This window comes from Sylvia atricapilla, chromosome 13 (genome assembly GCF_009819655.1).
Source record: "Sylvia atricapilla isolate bSylAtr1 chromosome 13, bSylAtr1.pri, whole genome shotgun sequence".
NCBI lineage: Eukaryota > Metazoa > Chordata > Aves > Passeriformes > Sylviidae > Sylvia > Sylvia atricapilla.
This window is the reverse complement of record NC_089152.1, coordinates 20,522,608-20,545,139: the sequence shown is the minus strand read 5'-3', so window position 1 is coordinate 20,545,139 and position 22,532 is coordinate 20,522,608. Positions and strand designations below refer to the sequence as shown.

Sequence of the window (22,532 nt, the reverse complement as noted above, 5' to 3'; positions counted from 1 at the left end):
TGGTTAAATGTCAAGTTTGCTTAAAAGCAGCAGCAACTACATTATCTTCACATCACTCATACACACTATAAATAAGACCAGGATAATAGGACAATATTCTTCTCTAATTCGTGTGCCAATGAGAGGCTGACTTTCCTAACAGATTTGGAGGCTGTTTAATAGTTGGAAAGTGAGCTGTTTCTCTAGTAGTAGTGTTTTCTTAGCACTGAGTTCCTGGGCTTGAACCCTATTAATAATCCATGTGGCTTTCATTGCATTTACACTTTTCCTCTAATATCACAATTCCATTGGTGAATACAGTGGCATCATGTCCTGTGCTTTTCAAAACTGTATCTGCTGAACAACCCAGTTCAAATACTGATGTCAAATACAGTTTGCCCTTTATCTTGTTTATATTCATGCTGCTAAAACCAATACCTTGTTTTAGCAGGGAAGACTGTTTGTAGCATGATGAGTGTCTTCAGGTTTGAATGCCTGTGGGAAAATCTGTGCTGACCAAACCATAAAACTGGAATTTAGGATTAACTATAGAATGAATTAAAACACCCAGACTCAGTAAGCAGCAGACATGAAAAGAATGTGACTAGGAATTCAGCTCAGGGGGATTCACCAATCACATCTCTCTGGAAAACAAGAGCTACAGAAAATTTTTGGCTGGTATGTGTTTTTAAAACTCTCTTGAGGGTCATCATTAGCCAAGGACAAGAGATGTGTTTCACCAATCCAAAATAAATCAGTGTTATGAATGACAAGGGGCTTTAGTGACAAAGCAGGACATTAAATTTTGGAGATGTCTTCTTCCTCCTTGTACATGCCTGGTTTGTAGACGACTCCTCTGTTGTTTTCACCTCCTTTTTTGCAGCTAAAATAAAACATATTAAATAATTGTAATGCCAATGAAGGAAAAGCACAGTTAGTTACTTAAAGTTGTCCATTATGCATGTATGAGATTATTTTTCTCTGTACTGGTGCAAACGTCACAGTAGCTTATTGTTTCAAATATTTCAGAACACATTTTGTATGCAAGGTCAATGCTGAATGCAAAAGGAATAAGGCAGTAGGAAAATTTGTAATCTTAGATTTTTTCCAGGATTTGTCTTTGTTGGCAAACAGTGGCTTAAGGATCTTTTGGCAGTACATATTTCTTCCTCTAAAATGTTACAACCTTTGGGAGAGGTTTTCTTAAAATTCTGTCCTCCTTGTTTCACTTACACTTCCAGGAAAAAATGGAAGGATCCAAAAAGCAATTAGGAGCAGCAGTGCTAGCAAAAAAAACAAGAAAAGAACAAATGGCATTTGAGAAACAGAAAAACTGGGTAAGCCTCTTATTGACCCAGCCTAATATGACACAGAGGAAATAATGTATACAGTTACAAAAACAAATGAGCTTTTGTAGGAAGATACTATGTATTACAAAAGATCAAACCTTACCACTATAAGAAATGTGCAAAGTTTTGGACGTACAAGCACTTCTCTGCATCAGAGGAAAAATATGATTTGAATTTTTTGTGATGTTATAGCCAGATATCTTACCTTTTCTTCTTCAGTAGCCAGAAGGTTACTGCAAGAATGATGAGAACTCCAAGAATGCAGGCTATCACAATAGAAACCACAAAACCTAGGAAAAGAGGGAAAACATGCACAACTGGTAATATTATTGCCTTGAGTGGAGAAGGAGAGTCTCTGGCCTATCATAACGTTTGCATTCTGCATCTGCAACCTTTTTACAGTGTGGTCACACCACTTCGTGACTATGAATGGGTAACTTTGCATAGATGTTCTCTGTAATGTCCCGATTCCACAGCAGGATCCACACACAATTCACAGTGCTGTGACATGGGACACATGCTGAAGTCACAAAGCCATTGTGGAGGCACAGGCACAGCAGGTCATAGCAGGAGTATGATTTTTATGCTATAATAAATTAGACATCATAAACAAACCCAAAGAATTAAACCTAGGCAATCCAGGATATTAAATTCAACACCTTTTGTTTTCTCAAAGAGAGCATCACTGAATGTGGACAGCTGAAGTATGATATGCTTTGCTGTTGAGAACATTGCTTAAAGGCACTAAAGAAGGCAAAAATTAATTCACAATATTAGCACAAAGAATTGAGTGATCTTTTGTTTGCACAAAGATTTAAGGATTATCATGCTATAGTTGTTAGTGAGTTTAATGCACATTTTTGGCAATGGAAGTATTTTTTATTTATTTTGGCCTCCACAAAGATCCTGGAGGTGACTTCCCTTTTCTTAACTGCATTTTCTTAATTTACACTTTTTTTTAAAAATATTTTATCAAATGATTGTTTCTCTCTAAGCAACATCAGAGCTCTTTCAGAGTCAAACTGATGGGTTTCATGTATTCCATCTAAATATTTTCTCCTATTAAATCAGCTGTTGATAAAGCACAAATGTAAAACGTGGAGTTCAACCATATTTGACCCATTAATTTGAAATCCAGCTGAATGGAAGAAGCTCACAATCCAAGGAATTGAAGAAGAGCTGTTTTACAAAAGGTGAGTTTTGTTATAGTAAAGGTGTGTCAGATGGACAAAAAAATATAACACCAAGGAGATAACTGTAGAAAAAGAACTTGTCTTTCGAAGAGGAAGGCTAGACAGCATTTCTGTCTGATGAGAGCATCTTCTCAGGAAATTTAGCTGGGTAGTATTTCAGCATGGTACCCTAATCAAAGCTAGACATGAGTTCCTGTTTAATTTGTGGGCAGTGGGTGGTTTGAACATCATAGCAAATTCCAGCTGTATGCATGTGAAGATGATGTAATTTGAATAAATTACTGATAGACAAAATATATTATAAACATATGTGAGTTTTGCTGTGTAATCCTTAAAGATTAGAAGCTTTTTGAAATGTGTTTCTTTTGAAATAGTGAGAATGAATTTAGGATGACTGAACACCTCAGTCATTTTCAATTCTGATACAAAATACAGGCTAGTGGCCTCATCTTGTGTCTGTGCTCAAGTGAAAGTGGCAGCTCTCAGGCTTGTCAGTGATGAGGCAGAAAAGTTGCTCTGAAACCTGCTTAGTAGGGGCCTAGGTGTGCACAACAGGATTTCTTTTACAAATTCCAGTGGCTGCCTGGTCCAACCCTTGACTCTGCGCATGGCCTTTCTTTCTGTTCCTAACAGGTGTGCTCCATTCCTTTTTGAGGTGCAGCTGACTGCATCAGGCTGGGCACTTGCAGCACCCAATTGTACTTCACTGGACTTTGACAGGACTCTTTTTTTCTTATTTTTCTTTTTTTTTTTCTTTCCTTTTTTTGCCCTTTAAGGTGAGGGGCTGCACCTGTGAGGGAGCTTTTGTGACTGAAGTAAGTAGAAGGTGGGATTACAGGGGTAATGAATACCCTTTTTGAAATTTTGATCATTTTTTCTATGGTTCACTGATAGAGTCAATGAGCTTTTGTAATTAAATGTACTCAGATTGAATATTCATTTAATATTTCTATTAAAGTAGCACTGAAAGCAATGTCTTTCATAGCCATAGAGACCGGTTCTGGAGTGTGAACAGCAGGATGGGCAATAACCCCTACAGCTTAACTGTGCTAAGTCATGCCAGCTTTAAAGATACATTGAAAACGCTTTTATGGCTGGTGTCATCTCTGCATGGGAACCAATAATGGGGCTTAGCAGAGGGAGAACCAAATGTTATTATTTGATTTGGCTCTGGTTCACAGCAATAATTTTGAGTAAGTCACATCTGGGTCAAATTTTCCCCATAGATGGGAATAAGAATGCTTACACTATTTCTGTGAAGTGTTTGGAAGATTCCTGGATGAAAAGTATAATGTCAGATTTTCAGTTATTGGGATCATGGGTTGCAGCTCTCTGCCTTCTATGATTAAGCACTGAGTGTGATATAGAGAGAGATATAGTCAGGTGCTGAAAGATCAGCTTAAGAAAGAGATGCAAAACTGCATTTCTCATTTCTGACTGACCACTCAGACTCAGCAGATCAATGGCTATTTGTGGTTAGGAATTGACAACATACACTTACCAAGCCCACCAGTAGTGAATTTTGATAGATAGAGGATGAGGGTATAAAATATAAAAGCTGAATCGCTAGGTGAACCTGTCATGGTGACCCTGTCATAATCACAAGGGAGCTGCTCACTCTGCAACTTCCCGTACTTTCAGGAAATATTCCTGCAGTGGCATTGCTATAGTAGATTGTTTGTGCAGGGATTTAAGATCTGCAGAGGAAGCTTTAGTCTCAGAAGCATAGAAGCTGTATTGCAAATTCTGCTGGTTGAAATCATTGCACATAATCTGCCTTGAGCAGAGATTTGAAGAGGTTTATTAAAATAGCCATTCTGTAGCCAACTAGCTCTCTAGTCCGCAACCAGTGTTTGAGACCAGAGATCTGAGAAGGAAGTTTTAACCTCTTTGTGGTCATATAAGAATGACATGGGGGGACATTCTTCTGGTTGGCCAATCCATAAAAGCAGAAAAAAAGGCTGGCATACTCTAGTTCTTTCCCTCTTTTACTATTCAGTCATCTTTTCATTTGCTCAATATATTGTTAAGCAACTAGTATCAGTTCATATATTAATCACAGAGGGGTTAAAGACTGCTGCTAATTTGGTAAACTTGTAGTCTTCTTAGGTATTATGTTTAGAATCTAGCAACAAGAGAACTTCAAGTGTAATTCTCATTTTAAGAGATCAGCCAACTTTTGACAACAAATCTAAATCATCTCTGACTTCAGAGATATTTTGCCCAGTATTTGTTTTCACTGATCTGTAATTTTCACTTTTCTCCTTTATAGCTTTCTATTAGAAGAGATATGTTATGAAAGGATCTGTCTGCAGAGGGAAATGGCAAGAACAGCTACTGCAGTGTGCCTGCAGGGAACTGTTTCTGTTGTGTGAAAGTGTTCAAGAGTGTTGTGCTCTTTCATCTAAACGGTGAAGAAAATGGCAGACAAAGTTGAAATTATATGCTAATACATTTTATTAATTTGAAAGTTTACTGCTTGGCTAATCTTTCTGGTGAAATCTGTTTTTTCTTTTAGAAATCTTTTAATTTCAAATAGTGTAGTGCCTTGCCTAGATTCACGTGCCTTGATTGTACATGCCAACTTCACAGATCCTTAAGAGTACTTGTTTGCTAGACAACAAAAGTTGGAACAATACATTTTGCACAAACAGCGTACTCAAAGGCCTTTCTGTGGGATACAGCTCAGCTTCTCACTACAGATGCAGACTTTTGTGCAAAGTCCGCCACCAACTTATGTGCCGTCATTGTGTAACACTGCAGAGTTAACCTTTTGAATCAGTTCTTCCTCATAAAATGGTGTTGACTTTTTTTTTGTAACACTGAATCAGACAATCCAGTGTTATTAATTATATTTATCTGCCAAATTTAAATTCCTCAAGGACCTCTTCTGATTCTGTGTAAAAAACTCTGCCCCTGAAAGGCAAGATCAAGCATAAGATCAAGCCTGGCCTTGATGAGAACCAGCAAATGTCACTGGTGAGACAAGGCCACCTTAAGCACTTACACTGGTTGAAAGGGCTTAGCTGTGGAGCTGTTTAGTATTTACAGTGACAGCAAATACTTCTGCCAAGCATGACAAGGCCAACCATATCTTCTTTCTTTTATCTCCTTGCCTTTGATCAGAAGGGTTGCAGGGCTTGACTGATACCCAATGTGGAAAAAAAATCTTACCTACCCTGGGAATACCTTATTCTCATACAGTTGCCCATGCACCAATGCAATATGAGAAGAAAAGGCAACAAAGTGAACTGCAGGGAAAGGTGACAGTTGTGTTTTTGTAGTGGTACAGTGCAGTAGGACTGCCATTCCAGCTCTTCATGCTTACACAGATCACTGTGCAGTGTTTCTTTGCACAGGAGCATTTATGCAACTCACCTTCATGGAAGGAGATAAAAACCAGCCTTTTATGGAATTCCTGAATGTTTCTGAAGTTATCCACCATTTCCAGGGGTTCTGGGTCATCACTCTCTGTGCAGTACATGGCTGTTTCCAATGCCAGTAACTATAAAGGAAAGCACCTGTTCAGCTCCCAGAATACAGAGAAAGCAGTGCCAGTGTGTGATTGCTGGGAGTGTTTGAAAAAAAAAAAAAAAGGTGCAGTCAAAGGAGAGGAGATATATTAAGTAATAACTAAGTCTCATGTGGCCTGTGAACCCAAATACAAAATAATGTGTTAAGACTGTGATATCTCCAAGTCGATACCTGTATTTTGTTTTCCTTCATGATAAAACTACTGCTTGCTATTAGATTATCTGCCAGGAAAACTGGATGGGAGGAAACATAGACTTTTCCAGCATGCTCTTCTTGGCACAGTCTAACTCCTAAGCAGTATTAAAGGCTACTTTTTGAAAGAACTCTGTCTTGGAAGAGACATGGTCTGACAGAAAAGACAAAGGTAAGAATGTATTTTCAATGAAGAAATAATAATACTATAATAATAGTAATAATAATATTGATAATAATATTTCCCTCGATGTCTATAATTAGGTAAATCAGAAGATACTGATTGTGAGTTTGTAGTCTAGGTACGAGTTTAGGTAATGAGCAAAAGAAGTTAATTAGATGAACACAAAAAAAGTAATTGGGAGAAAAGTTAGGGAATTCATGATGGATACACAAGTTTTTAGAAATTTTCCAACCCACCCGTGTCCATCAGGATAAAAGTAGCACTAAAATACTTGGTGAATAATGTTCAGACATGAACAATAATCTTCAGGTAACTCATGGAAAGACTTAGAACAGGGAATAAGTACATAATGAAAAATCAAAATTCTTCTCACTTGACTGGGATTTTTTTCAAGTTGATACTGTACCAATTGCTGTGCAGCTGTCTCTCCTTTTTTCTGGTCAACTGAGAATTATTGTGCTAACAACAAATAGAATGGGATATTGATTTATCAGTCAGTTCTGTGCTGTTCTTTCCACTTCAAGGATTTTAGCAATGGTCACCTTTCAGTTTTACAGGAACATAAGAGAAATTCAGGAAACGAGAATATGTATTTACTCTTCTTTAGCAGACACCAGTCAGGGAAATGTGCTCTGTTGGAACTTGCCTGTTCTTGAGAAATTTTAATGGGGTGTCGGAAAACTGTCCAGAGAACACTCGGGTAGCAGGGAGGAGTAGTCAGGGATCCTTCGTAGCGATAATACTCATCCAGTCTGTTAGGCAGCAGTTCTTGAATATTGAAACCGGGAACCAGGACCTTCTGATCTAAAAAAGGGGGTTCGTGTTAAATATTGCATCATGACTACACAGGTAGTGTATCAGTGAAGTGAATTTGCTTTTTGGTAAGTTGGATATTTTCAGTGTCATATCACTAGGATAAGAAAAATACCTTTGAGTAGAGATGATCCCAGTTTAATAAGGACTACAGATTTTTAAGTTTCATATGTACAAATCTTTTCTGAGACACCAAATCAGAGTCCTCTAAGATAAACTGTGACCATATTAACTAAAAAACAACATGTGGAAGAAATTGATTAGTTAGAATCATAGGGGGCATGCTAGCCATAGGCTCTTCCCAGGAATGCACTGCATTTGAAAGCCTTTCACAGTTTGTGGCAGATTTGCCTGGGATCTCTGGACTGTTTCTTCAGCCAGCTCAATCCCTCTCAGGATGACATCTGATACTCTCAGACATTCTCAGTCTGACTTAGCCACTCACCCTTGTATTTCACATTCCAGAAGTGCCTGAAGATCTTTTCATAGGATGGGTTGAAGGGTCCAATCTGCAATGATCATATTATCAACAGCTGTGCAAATCATCAGTCTGAATATGGGTCTGGGCTTCTAAAGCAAGAACCTCCACTGTCCAGATATTCATGTACTAGAATGGCGTAAGTATTCTATAACTGAAAACATGCTCTCTGTCCTTAGAGCCTTGATAATATTCCTGCTCCAGGCCTATTAGAGCTGCTGTGTTTTATTGCTGCCTTTACAACTGCAGCGCAGACCTTTTGTATGCATTAAGCCTATTGCCCTTGCCTGCCCCAGAGTGTTCTGCAAGTGAAGAGAAGTCCTTTCCTCTAAGAGCATTGCAGGCAGAAGTCCTCAGCTGCCAGGCTTCTCAGATCATCCCTGGGTTCCCAGTCAAAGCCACACTTTTCCATTCATAAGCATTTTTAATCTGCTGCTCCTCACAGTCCAGAGAGGCAAAGAATGACACTGTTGAGTACCACAGGGCCACAACTCAACTATCTGGCAAAGGCTATAACTCATCTATCACACAAGACCGTGTTTTTCAACTGCTACCAGCAGATTTTCAGTCTAATAATCAATGCCTTTTTTATGAATTCTTCAGAGCTGGTGCTTAGCAACTCCTCTAACAACCAGACATAATAAACTGGTGTCCTTACATTAAGTGTGACAACCTCCAGCTGTCCGAAAGGATTTCCAAGACATAATCTCCATTGTTCACTTATTTGATTTTCAAACACCATTGTGTTACATTAGGGTTACAGTTTTGGAGACAGGCACATGACTGAATACACCGAAGGTCATGCGACAGCAGCCAAGGTTTATTGATGGTTGCCCTCCTTTACAGAGGGTTCAAAATTCCTGTGCTTGAACACCTGATTGGTCGAGGACTCAGCACAAAATTCCTGTGCTTGAACACCTGATTGGTCAAGGACTCAGCACAACCCGGTTCCCTGGCCAATGATATGTCTGCATTCAGGATTGAATGGGATTGGCTGGGGTCCCCTCTTTGAGTTCAAATCCAACCTCTCATTGTCATACCCAGGGACTTATTTACTTCTGCTCTTGAACGAGGTAGGCTAGTCGAGTTGGGTTTGGTTATGGCCAAATTTATCTGTGCAGCTTCAGACCAGCTGCAGCTGTCACACCATTGCTTAGAAATAACCAGAATCCCAGTATTATTCCCTAACATAATATACAATATTTTGACACGTTTCACAGCTACAACTTCCAAATGAACTGAAATTTAACACAAAATTACTTTCAAAATCCTAGAGATGTTAGGAAGTGAGCTTGGGTAATATTAATAAGAGCTTTGTTTGCTAACAGGAACATTATACTTTTTGATAGAAATATGGAAACTTGTGGTTTCAGTTTCTTATGCTGGAGAAAATCCTCTCATTTAAAAATTATCTTTACAGTTATCCTATTGAGGAGTTTTAATCCTCAAGAAAAAGAAGAATTATATATATACAAGCTACTAAATATTTTTCTTTTTGTTTAACATTTATATTATCTTCATATGTGGGACTTAAGAGAGGAAAATTGGAAAACTGTCCTGGCATCTTAATATGTCACTGAATGTATTCGTTTTCTGTAATCTATGATTCAAAGAATCTGGGAAGTTAGCAGGGAGAAAACTGTGGTTAAATCCTAATTACATACAGTGGTCAAAGGCAGGGTTGTGGTTGTGTGTGCCTCTCTGATGCGTTCAAACTGTTTCATGCTACACTAGGCAGCTTTGAGTAAATGAGCTTGAAATTCACTATTGTCTCTTGTTCAATAAACACTACCAGTCATTAGTTTGTAAATGAATTCAAAAATGGATTTAACATAGCTGAAGTTAATTTACTAAAAGACGTGAGGAAATACTCAGAATTCCTATTTTTGTAACATTTGCTCCTGGTTTGGTATATGCTGCTAGAATCTAACCCTTTTGGGGTTTGTTTATTTTTTTGTGAAAGAGGAAAGGAAGAAACTTTATTCAGCTACTGTATTGTTAAATAATGTAGGTAATTTTGTACAATAAAGGTCTTTCATAACTGAATGATTGAAAGCATATTCTAAACAAACAGAAAAATAAAAGATTCTGCATCCTACCTCAAGGAGAACAGCCAAAACAGCCAGTCCGTCTGGTTTGTCCATTGCTGCTGTTATATCTGGGTATTTCTCAGAGTTGTAATGTACAATATGCAGCTACAACGGAGGAGATACTTTGTTACAATAACATTTGGGTCATACTCACATTTATGCTTCACAGTTAAAAAGGACCATGCAGCCACCTCAGAATAAGACAATGCAGGAGGGTCCTTCAGTGATTTCTGGCTGCAGCAGTAAGGTTTCTTTTTTGAGAAAGGCAGAAGATCCTGGGACTCACAGCCCTGCTGTAGCTGAGTTACACACAGCCCACACAACCCCTCATAATGAGGGGAGAAAGAGGAATCATGACTTCAGCACTTCAAGGCATCTTGACTGGGGTACTAGTAATTTTTTCTGAAAAAATAACAACTTAACACTCTGTCCTGGGTTGTAGTTTAGGATGTATTCTATCACCATCTTCAGTTAATGGCCCATCAATGCCTTTTGCATGACTCAGAGAAAACTCCCTCTGGGAGTTATCTCTCTCTTTAATGGGCCATCAAGGCTCTCTTCCATGACTCATCATCCCACTGTGAGATGCTCTGCCCGTGAAGAAGAGCCAAGCATTCTCACCTGGATATAAACTGAGATTTGGGACAGTAGAAGCAGCCCTCACCCACTGGATTCCCAGAGGACTGGAGCTACCAGACCTTTCTACAAGATTTCTGTTTCAGGAAGACCACCTTGTCTGGACTGTTTCCATCACCCTGATCAGGTTGTATTCTGACTCTGTCAGTGGTTTTTCTTTTTATATTTATTTTATTTTATTTTATTTTATTCTATTTTCCTTTTCTTCTCATTAAATTTTATTTCTGACTTAGAGCCTCTCACTTGGTTTTTTTTCAAAACCACAACACACTCCAATATTTGGAATGTAAACCCCAAAGTGCTAAATATAACTCAAGAAGAAATGGATTCCTAAAGTGCTGTTATGCAAGCAAATTATTTGGACTAGTTTTTTAAATAATTTTGAGGTAAATACCTGATTGGTACTGCTTATCAAAATCTATTCCTAAATCCATTATTTAGAAATTAGAAAAGATAAGCAGTTCATCACTGTAGAGAAGAAAGTGAGTAAAGGTAAACAGAGCAGCAGTGTCATCCAGCTAAAAGTTACCTCAAGTAACCTGGTGCCAGTTCTGAGTTTAGAACCTAAATTCCAGGTCCCTGACTTAGCATATCTGAATCCATCTTTTTTTGTGGTGCACAACCCATTTTTTTATATGCCCAGATCATAAATACTTGGCTTATGTCAAGAACCTTAGAACCTTACAGCCTTTTACAGTCATTTACCCAAGAGACAGATCCCACTTTGACACAATGGGACCTGCCCAACCTTCTTTGCTTCTTTCTCTGATCTGGCCTGCCTTACCTCTGCTGCAAAATGCCTCCCACTGACAGTGTGCTCAGAGCCTTCAGATTTGTTTCTGTTTCCCCAGTGCAGGTGAAGTTGAGACGCAGTGTATTCAAACGGGAGGTTTCTGATGGACATAGCTGGTGACAGATACATTTTCACTGTAAGCAGACCAAAACCAGATAGGAACAAATGATACCACAGATCTCAAGAACAAGTCAAATAAAAATACCATCCCTAAGAATATTATATATAGAACATGAAAAAAGCAGATTATTAATTCAAATCCATCTCAGTCTGTGTAAGAGATAAACACTTCTGTTCTCTTTAAGCCTTTCTTGGTAGATCAGGATTTAGAACACAACCATTTCTATTTTCCTAAATATGTGAATTGAATGTGACAATTGTTACTAGTGGAAATCTTTCTTCTCTCTGAAGAATGCGAATTAATCTCAGAGATAAGTCAAAGCAAAATTTAGCCTTGTGTACCTTCTTTCAATCCCCTTATAATGGTTGAAAATGGCTTAATAACTTTTAATATTTCCCATGGTAATTTATATCTTCTGTTATATTGAACTGTGCTGCCTCTTAATCTTCTTTTAGGGGAACATGACAAAACCAAATAAACTCCCCCCTTTCCTTGCTGCTCCCAAAACCCAGAACACTGATGTCAAGCAGCAAGATAATCCCAGACCTTAAGAATGAGCATTTCCTCTCTTGACACGCTTGAGGAAGACCTTTGCTTGAATGACCCTCCCTTCTGCTCACTAAGGCTCTCTGGTGGGAAAGGCAGGCTGGCTTGTTGGGGCTTTTTTGGTGTAGAAATTACAGTACTAATTCTCAACCCAGCATAAACTTCTCAGATGTTCACTTGGAGCATTTGGTACTTCATAAAGCAATGGCTTATGTCAAGATGGGTTTCTTTTCAATTTATTCGTATTATTTTCCAGAATTAATACAGTTTGTTTCTGGACTGTCCTGAACATGTTTTTCAGGAGAAAGAAGGCTCAAAACCATAGTGAAGTAACAGTTATGACCCTATGTATTTTAAGCTTCTACTGAAGAGGGTTTTTTGAGCTCTACTGTTTTCAGTCTAGCTGAAGTAAGTGATTGTGTCTGGATGAACTGGCTGGTGAAAGAACATCAATTACATATACAGAAATTACTTGACAGCTCAATACTAAGCATTCTACTGGCTTCTTATAGCTGAAAGAGAAGGTAGCAGCAGATGGTATAATGATCAGTCCAACGGAGGCTAATTTTTTGTTACTCAGAGGTAAATTAATTTGTATCTAAGTGAGTAGGATGCATCTCTACTGCTTTCCAGGAGGGCACTGACCTTGGAAATGAATTCCCATTTTCTTGAGATGGTTATATCTTTGTCTCGGCTTTCTTTAAGAAATAATAACCCTTCATAGTTTAGGGGTGAGATCTGACAGTTGTAGGACAGGTTCTCCAAGGAATTTGCTTTTACCTGTGTGACTGTTTTGGGAGGAACAGGCTCTCAGTGCTGTTCTTTTGGCTCCTTCTGCACTCTGGCACCCTTAAAGTACACAATGACAAGATATGCTTCTCTACCTATTGCCTGTCACTTACATCAGCCTGGTGCATTCAACTGTGACAGTCCAGTCTTTCACTCAGGACCAAGAAGGACTTTAGGAAAAGAAGGCTTGCAAGGAAAGGAAAGCTTAATTTCATCTAATAATCAAAGTAGTCCAGCCATGAATTAAAAAACCACTGAGTTCTTGAAACTCTTTTGTTTTACCATTCCTTGCTGTCTGTGAGCTGCCTTACCTGAATGGCCATTATTGATCAGTGTAAACTGGTCAGTGGAGGGTACGTTATAGCCTATGAATTCTAAAGGCAAGAGATTAGAATCATACTGGAGAATATCTTTGTGGAAATCAATTGGTGATTGGAATACTCCTCCACAAAATGGGTATTTCTTTGGCCAAGCCTTCTCTCCATTAGGACCTGTGTGAATTAACAGAGTCACATTTGTCAAATTTTTAGTATGCAATTAACATAGAAATTCTTCCATGTCGGCCTTCACACAAAATTTGGAAAAGAAGCCTTTTCTAAATTTTTAAGACTTTTTTTTTTTTTAAGGACCTCATTAAAGCAGAGGTAATGAAGGCTATGATCATTTTTCTGAGGGTCTTGTGACCTAGAGACAGGTCTGATTATATCAGACTCTCAGACTTTTCCTTACTGTACAAACTGTCTGATAGTACAAACTGTCTGATAGTATAAACTGTCTAACAGGATTGCATAGTCCACAGTGAAAAGCTAACTTGCAAAAAATTGAAGGTGTTGTGGTAATTTGATCTACAATAATTTGCTCAAACTCTGGTGAAACTTTTTTTCATCACAGCTTTTTACCTGCGGTAAGATCTGCAAAGAATAGATAATATCAAGAGAGATTTAATTTTGCCTTTGATTTAATTACACATTAACAGCTAGTAGCTGTTTGCAAACTGTAAGATAAGATTATTTGGATTCAAATACCAGAAGAGGTACTTGCAACTTGTGTTTCTCCTTGTCTTTGAACATTCATCATGATTCTTTCCAAGGCAGGAAGGTCCTTAGGGATCATCCAGCCTGGTCTATGTAACACAGGACATTGGGCCTCCCTGGATCAATTTCTACTTCCATGAGGCATTTCTTTCAGAAGAGAATAAACATCTACTCTTCCTTTAAGCATTACAGATAAAAGATACTTCATTAGTGCCCAATGGATAATTACTTGGCATTTTGCTTTTCACTGTGCGCCTGCTGTTCCCATACTTTTGCTCCTCACTGAAGCACTTATAGAGGATATTGTTTCTCACTTCTCTTAAACTACATAGACAGAGTCCCTTGAGGCTTTGGTTAGAAGGCTTCTTTTCCAAAACTAATATTCCCAATGATTCTTTGAAGATCAGGTCATCAGTAGCAAAGCAAGTTCACATATTTTCTGAAGGAAAATAATCACTTTATTTACATGAAAGACAATTGCCAGGTAAATGAATAGTGGGGGTGAATCTGGCTTAAACACAGTGCATGTGACAGAATCAACAAGATCAATTCTGGTGCCTAAAGACAGACTTACTTCCTTGGTAAAGCTGTTTAAGATTATTCAAGGCAGGTTAGCAGGTAACATTGTAGTCTGAATACTCAGGCTCAATCAGTGCTTTTCAGCATAAATAGGCCTTACTGTTGTTGTGACTTAAATTTTTGACTCCGGTTCACTGACAATCACATCAATTTCTTTCTTCTTACCTCTTTGTGATACTACCCTTAAGTTGCTGCAATTCATTTAAAAAGCGAATAAATCTAAATGCTGACATTATAGAAGCCTCTCCTCTACCTATTTTTGGCAAATAACAAATACATCCAGAAGAGCATAAATTCCATACTATGGGAATACATAATGAATATTTCCCAGGAAAGTATGCATTAGGATATACCAAGAAATAACAGTTTCTTAGGTTCAAACTTGCTGTGCAAGACAATGACACTGAAGTTCAACACTTTACAAGAAGCTAAGATTACAGCAATGTCAGAAAATTGGTGAGAAGCCTTTATTGTAAAAAGACTTCAATAATTTTAAAAAGTTTGATAAGGTACTGAGTTTTCAAGAAGATTTTGATATATTACAAATCATAGCTTTGGAGACCTGATAATTAAATAGGTGATTGGTGTATAAAATAGAAGTCTAGTCCCAGCCAGGGAGTCATGAAGAACCAATAATTTTTTCCAGTACTGTGTTTGTGTGACTTGAATGTCTGGAAGAGCTGGCAACAGAATATGGGAACTTCACACCTACGTTGCCAGTTCAGAAGGAAAACTTTTGTCTTTTCTATAAAATGATGCAGTTCTCACAGTCTTCATGTACCTTCACCTTTACTAGCAGTTATCCATTTTTTGGCATAAATCTGCAACTCCACTCACAGGCCTTTAAGCTACAGAATGTTTTGCTTATTTCTCATTCCTGCTCAATTGAAAAAACCCAACAGAACCAAACAAGACTTCTCCTTTGGTATGAACCCAGTTTTTATAGAAATTCTGTCTTTTGTCATGTACTCTTTCTACTTTCAGTGCCTCAAAACTCCTGTCTCAAAGAGCTGAGCTAACTGCAGCTTAATTTTGCATGTGAAGCTGGGATTTCCAAGGTAGATAATCCACACAACTGGAAGGCATTTCTCCGTGAGGTTTGCTGAAAAAGAATGATTGATTGTGAACCAGATTTTCCTTTTACTGTGCCAGTACACTCAGATAAATTCAGTAGAAATCACATTGTGTTTACAACGGCTTTGTCTGATCACCACTAAATAAAGAACAGCATGTGCATGTAAGATTGGCCTGTGTTACATGTCCCAAAAGATACTAAGGTAAGAAGTATTGTAAAATTATCTTCAAAGTTAATTTCCTTATTGTGTGATGTGTTTGTGGCCTGGGCATTTCAGAAGTATTTGCTGCCATGAGGATCCCATCAGGCCTGTGACAGCAGAGCGCTCGTGTCATGGGCCTGTTCTACCCCCTCAACACAATAATTCAAGTGTTGGAGTGAGCATGTTAAGGTAGGGAGCTGCCAGCATCAGTGGAAGTAGGACTGTTCCTGCTGCCACTGCTCCCAGTGCTGCCAAGAACACTCCTTGCCCTAGGGAGTGCAAACTCCAGCTGCTCAAATCCAGCTTGTGGACTGCTTTGCTAGACACAAGTGTGCAGGACCGTGTTCCCTTACCACTCAAAAAATATCTCTGAGCCTGACTGTGTCCTCACAGCTTTTTCATAAAAGATGTCTGAAAATAAAGCAGGAGTGTCTGGCTGCCCACTGCCCAGTGAACTGAGCAAAACATCCTCAGCACCAAAGCTGCACATGCCCATCATACCATCTCCTTTGACTGCTTTGTACTTTCCAGCCAGCCCCACAGCAATGGTGCTGCTGGGCAATGCAGTACAGATGTTCCTTCATGAACAGTGGTGTTTGCTCTCAGGATGTACACATTGGCCCATTTAAAATAAGGAGAAAACTGCCCTGTGAGACATCAGTGGTACCAACAGACTGTTGCTCTGGTGATCAATTAATATTCATGTTGCTCCAGCTTCTCACACTCTGAGCAAGTTCTCTCGATCTGAAGTAATGTAGTAAAATGCATTGGGTCAGTAACACAGGGAATGCCTGTGGAATTTTTGCAGCCAGGCAGTGAAACAAACCCCCACAGGCCCCCGGGGCTAGCTCAATTTCTTGGGAGGCTTTGGGGGAATATTTCAAGGACAAGACAGATGATCCAAAAGAGGCTCTTACCCCCAGGGTTGATCCAAGATGTTTATTCCAGGAGGGGAAGGGAGGGGAGAGGTCCAGAGGGCAAGAAGGCTGGAGGGCAAGAGGGCTGGAGCCTTGGAGGGCTGGAGAGCAAGAGGAAGAAAGAGGAAGAACATGGCCATATCAAGGCTCCTGCTCAGGAGAGATGGCTGGACCTCAGCCAATTGGGTCAAGAAAGGAAGGAAGGGTCAAACTACATGGTTACAGGCTCCAGGGGTCCTGGGGAAAATCCATTCCCCAGAGAAATACAAAAAGGCAGAGCACTTTGCCCTGTTTTCAGCCAGCTGGAAACTGAAAAGCTGCTGTTTGCCCAGGGCTGAGGTGGTGGTGAAGGCTGAGTCTAGGCTCCGTGCCATGGTTATGTGACCATGTGGTTTCCATTTTGCTTAGTGCTCAGTAATACCTTTCTGTGCACACAGAGCCAATACGTGTGTATCTTCCACACGTCCAGAGGGACACTTGTGAGATAGAGCAATTGCCAAGGGCTGTAGCTGTCGCTGTTACAGCATTCAAGTGCTGTATGAGAAGTATGGGGCACGTTCTAGTGTGTTCACTAAAGCTGGCATTTCTGAAGGGGAAGTGGAAGGGTCTTAGCACAGGTTCTCAGCACCTCACTGAATGGGATTATTCAGGCAACAGCAGAATAAAAGATTTTTTCAAGTACAATTAGCCAGATGTCTGTTGCCATCAGCTCTTGCGTCTTCACTGCAGCATGAAGTTGTCTCTTCACACACTAAAGTACATTAATAATTCTGTTTGCACTATTACTGCTAAAGCATGTTAATATTTCTGCTATTTTTTTAGCACTATTACCTTAAACTTGTCTGCAAAGCTAGTTTTCTCCACTGTAGCTGCTTGTCCACTCTGGAGGGATCATTCTGGTACTCTGATTTCATTCCAGCCCACTTAAACTACAGACCCAGAACCCAAAGAATTAAAGCCTAACATCCACTTATACCAGTTTTTTTCTGGGAGAGAAGACTTCAGCCTGCACCACAGCCACACAGCAGCATTGCCAAAAGCTGCCTGCACGTGCTGTCCTGAGGTGTGGGGCATTGGAACCACTCTTTTAGTTCTTTTACTGAAAGTACTTTCCTTATGATACTCTCAATCTACTCTGTCCATGTTACAGAAGGTGGAGCTGCCCTTCAGAGAATACAAAGCAAACCTGTGTCACCGAGGGTGGAGGGCTCAGGCCTCATTGCTGTGTGGTGTTTCTTCCAGGCACTTTTTCTTGAGTTATGTACAAGGGTAGTGAAAACAGGAAGAACAAATAGCATTGCTGCAGTTTGGCTGAGGAAGAAGCAATCATAGGAGAGATTTAGCCTTTATATTTGATGTATCTAATGCAGTAGTTTTGATTATAAGCAAGGCAAACTCACATTTCTTTGGAAAGCCTGTTCTGAATAGATAAGGCCAGATCACATATGGTGTCATCTTGCTTTGCCACTATGGCCTGAGGTACTAACACTGCATCAATGTTCAATTTCACGTATTGTAAAATATGTTAAATACTCAACAAATAGAAATCTCTGACAATGAACACTCAGATTTCTCCTCCACCCTTAATCTTGTACCTTGACCCTCATCTTGATATCAGTCTGCAGTGTGGTTATAATGGCTTGAATTCCTTTCCATTCCTGTTGACCTAATTTCAGTGAGAAGCACTGCAAGGTGTTTTAGGGGCAAAGGTACACAGTGGAAGATTTAGGATGCCATAAAGAACCAGTATCAGTAGAAGAGTATGGTGGTGCTCTTCCCTGGCTTAGCACAGTCTCTCTAATAGCTATTTTTCTCTGTAAATGCTCTACCTCTGCTTTTCTGTACTATTCTGTACAAGTTCAGTTGCCATTTCAGTTCCTTGAAGTTGCTTTTTTATATTTTCTTTTATATGTTTTTCTAGATATGTTTTGAAATTAGTAGTTGAAGGAAAAAGATAATCTGTTTTGTGGACCTTCTCTCTATCCTCCATACATTTAGAATGTAGAAATCAGACTGCAGTATGGAAGAGCTTAACAGGAGTTGATGAAGTTGGGCACTGAGAATAACACACTTCTAAATCAACACTAGTACCCAAATTCCTAGGAAGGGAGACGTAACTAATTTAAGCAAGGATTACCTTGGGAAGGAGGGCAAAACTCCTTCTTTCATGGTAGTAAAAAAGTCTTGTTTTCATTACCCAGCAGGGTTACATTTATTTGATGGCTGCTGTCGAAGTGGAAAACCCAGGCTTTTATTAAAGCTGTGCCAAGCTTTTTCCCTTCTGGAATGTGAGGTTTATTTATGGACACTGGCAGACAGACATGCAGCTGACAGTTCTCCATCTGCTTATATGAAGCAAGTCAGGTAAACTAGAGCACAGCCAAAGGGTGGAGTTCCTAGCAGCAAGTTCAGTCTCAGAGGTTCTTTGTGTTGTCTTGGAGCAGCATCAAAACTTAAGAACAAGGATTTTTTTCTGAGATTCTCCGTACTGTGTGGGTATTTGGCATGTAAAATGCTGCTCTGAATGAGGAAACACCTGGCTAAAGCATTTGATCAATTAAAAGAAAAATGCTCGATTTTTTTTTTTTTCCTGAGCAGGCACCAGGTCCTTCTGAGTTAGTAGATGACTAAAAGGATTAGTTACAATTTAACAATGCTTTCCTAAAGATGATTTATTCTGCTTTGCCACTGCGGGGATCTTCAGGGACCTGAGCCTCCAGAAACAGAATACAGGTGACTTGCTGAACTCTGATTCTACTTGAAGAAGAGGACTCGTGTGGGTAGGGAGAGAATGCTCTTTGGAGAACTAAGCTGGAATGTGCTGCTGGTCCATGACTACTGAGGAAACAGAGGGCTTCAGAGACCCTCTGCAGTTGCAGGGCCAGTTTTATTCTGCTGAAACGTTTATCATTCCAGAAGGAAATTTAGAATTCAGTAACTGATTCTCAGTCACCTAGATATGAAACTTGGTAGATGAATAACAGATTTCAAGAAAATTGACCAGATTCAAACCTGGGTAAGGATTGTGACTGGAATACATTTGGCACGTTGTCCTTAAAGTGCAGAAGACAGTCATAACTTTGTATGTATGAATTAGTACTTACCAATGTAAGACCAATTGGACCCTGTTTAAAGACAAAGGAAATATTAATGTATTTGAAATTGATATTACTTTGTAAAGAAACAAATTGCTACTTAAACCAATGCATTTAATGTTGCAATACTTTTGTCTTTCTAGTCCCAGCTGTTGAGAAAAACATAGCAAAACACAGACACTTTCAAACTTTTTGACACTATGAATCTTTCTCACTCAAATTGTAACTATAATTATCCCTGTGATCCTGCCCATAGGGGTGAATTTCTTGTGGTCACTTAAATCTTGGGGCAAAACTGCTCTCAGTAATTTTTTTTTTATTATTATTTTTTTAATTATAATATCCACTGACTTTGTCTGTAGGTATACCCCTGGGATTTTTCTCTGGTTAGGAAGCCAAGGAATATAACTGGAATGTAACTACGGGTCCTCCTATGCCTTGCTGAGGAGTTTGACAAATTGCCAGTTGCTACACTGAGAAGCGATGGACAGAAATTAACAAATGGACCTTGAAAAAAGGGAGTATGACACATGAATGCATATAACTCAGAGAATCCCAGGGAGGGTGAGTGAGTGTTCAAATGATCAATAGTCATCCACTGCTTAAGGGACTGAACTTGGGACAGTATCTCTGCATGGTTTTGGAAATGTCTTGACTTACTAAATGCTCTTTTTAATAATTCTTTCCTGGTCCTACCTGAGCAAAGTGGTTTTTTTTTTATTCTGCCAGATAATGAAGTGAGAGTCAGGCAGATTATCACACGGTGTCAAATTGGAGGATTCACAACTAGAAGTGAACAATCAACAGCTCTGTGTCTGTGAACGCTGTCCTAGCTCTTTGTTCCTGTTAGAATGAGTATTGATGAGTGACAAAGTTACATGGCCATGCATGGCAAAAGAGGCTTCTAGAGCCAGTGTACCTGCATTTGACTGATCAACATCCAGGGAGAAAATACATTTCCAGTGTCACTTGAGAGCTGTGAATGGTTGTAAGTGTGATAATCTACTTGGAAAGATGTCTGAGACAGGCACATACTCTAGCTCTTGCTATTTCTTGGTACTAGGTTCCTGAGACAGGCAGTCTCCAGAATTTTCCTCAGGATGTATCATATCTTTTCAACACATCCTTTCAATTCCAAACCTTCTATCTGGTCACAGAAAGCACCTGGAAAGCATCAAGCTTTATTTATTCTGTTGTTCTGGAAAGCATCAAGCTCTAGGAACCTCTGTCTTTCAGGTGGGATATTCTGATATAGAATATAGGCATTTTTCAGAGGACATATGCACAAAATAAGAAGACAACCTTAAAATTTTGAATTCCATGCCTTTTGCTGATCAATGCAAAAAACCTGGTAAAATGCTTGTCCTGACAGATCTCTGCAGGAATCAACATCTCTGGATTATGTTTGAACCTCCTGGATTTTCATCCCATGAATATACATGCTGAGTAAGTGCTCTCACACATAACTTTACAACAATTCCCCTCATATCCTATAATAACACTGGGTAGATTATAATTAGTTTGAAAAAATGAAAATTGACTATAATCAGTTTGAATAGATGAACACTGACCCCTAGAAAGAGGGTGAGGAGTGCCAACCTCCTGAAACTAATCTTGTTTCAATATAAGAGAATGACTTCTAGTGTATGGGCTGCTTTACAGAGGTTGCTTTTTTTCTCTCTGGTTTAAAAATAAATAGGCAAAGGGAAAGGTGTGATGCTTATGCTAACTCTGAAATGGCCAGTCTCTGCTTCATTTTATGAGAAATAAAAAGATCACAAAGCAAAGTATATTGAGCATGCAAGAAGTCTGTAATGCCTTCTAAATCACAGGACACATTTCTCTTCCCTGTACATGTCAGAATACTTATTCTGAGAACTAGAAATAAGGATAATAAATCTAAACAACGTCAGACTGCAACAATATACAACTTTGAGCATGATATTGAATAGTAATAATGAAAGGATGCCATTTTCTGCATAAATAGCTGCCCTAAGGTAAAAAAGACAATAAAATAGAAAGCTGAAAGACTTTACCATTCAACGGCACTTGCATTGAGAGCTGTATCTTTAGGAAGAAAATAAGCACAGTAGCCACTGTGACTATATTGAAGCTCTTGGCTGACATCTCAAGGAAAGTCTTATAATATTCCAGTAGTTCACAGGTTTCTTTGCACTGAAGAAATTCCCTTGTAGACATGTGGCAAATAGCAGAATGCACATATACAGAGCTTCTGCTAATGAGTTATTGCCCTCTTCTCTCTCCTTGCTGTTGGGACTGCTTTTTATAAAGCTCCTGAGACTCAATCCCATAGAAATGATGTAATCAGATCTGCCTCTATGTCACAACACCCTCAGAAAACTGATCATATCCTCAGTACGTCAGTTTTAGTGAGATCCTCACAGGGCAGACTCCAGCACTTGGAGAGGGAATTTAAACATGGAACTTGAGACATTATTTTAGAGACAAAAATGCTTTAAAAAGTTATAGTCCTATGGGCTATACCACAGTAGAGTTTTTCTAGCCTGTTTCATAGATCCTCCCTCAGCTCCCATTTTTGATCAGTTGGATGTAGTATAATGGTCCACTGTGAGGACAGGGGGGAAGGGAGGAGAAGTGAGGCTCTGTGTGGGACTGGTAATAACTCAAAGGGACGATGGACACTTCCCATGAAAACCATCCAACTTCTCAGGAACAGATTTTTTTTGAGCTGAAGGCTATTGGAACCAGGAGGACACATGAAGTAGGGAGGACTGAACATTCATGAAGCAATAGTCCCAGAATCTGATATTATTCAGGACATTATGAAGAGGTGGAAAGAGGAGCACAGGGTATAAGTTAATGTCCTCTTCTGTCAGTGATTGAGGAATAAGCTCTTAAAATGAGGATAGCTGAGGAGCAGAAGGTGGGATTGAAGAGACTATTTGCTTTAT

The 22,532-nt window shown here is 39.2% G+C and overlaps 1 protein-coding gene and 1 long non-coding RNA gene across 2 annotated transcripts; both read right to left on the bottom strand.

Annotated features, from left to right (window-relative positions):
• Positions 1 to 632: 632 nt before the first annotated feature.
• On the bottom strand, positions 633 to 21,798 carry CA12 (carbonic anhydrase 12). The gene is made up of 10 exons (XM_066328053.1): positions 21,636 to 21,798; positions 19,609 to 19,629; positions 13,009 to 13,188; positions 11,233 to 11,375; positions 9,822 to 9,917; positions 7,690 to 7,753; positions 7,078 to 7,235; positions 5,900 to 6,026; positions 1,534 to 1,618; positions 633 to 862 (listed from the first exon to the last, which is right to left on the bottom strand). The coding sequence occupies exons 1-10, from the start codon at positions 21,796 to 21,798 to the stop codon at positions 778 to 780; spliced, it is 1,122 nt and encodes a 373-aa protein (XP_066184150.1). The 3' UTR covers positions 633 to 777.
• Positions 8,464 to 8,867, bottom strand: LOC136366810 (uncharacterized). The gene is made up of 2 exons (XR_010744591.1): positions 8,641 to 8,867; positions 8,464 to 8,596 (listed from the first exon to the last, which is right to left on the bottom strand). It is a non-coding gene; the product is annotated as an uncharacterized lncRNA (long non-coding RNA).
• Positions 21,799 to 22,532: the final 734 nt, after the last annotated feature.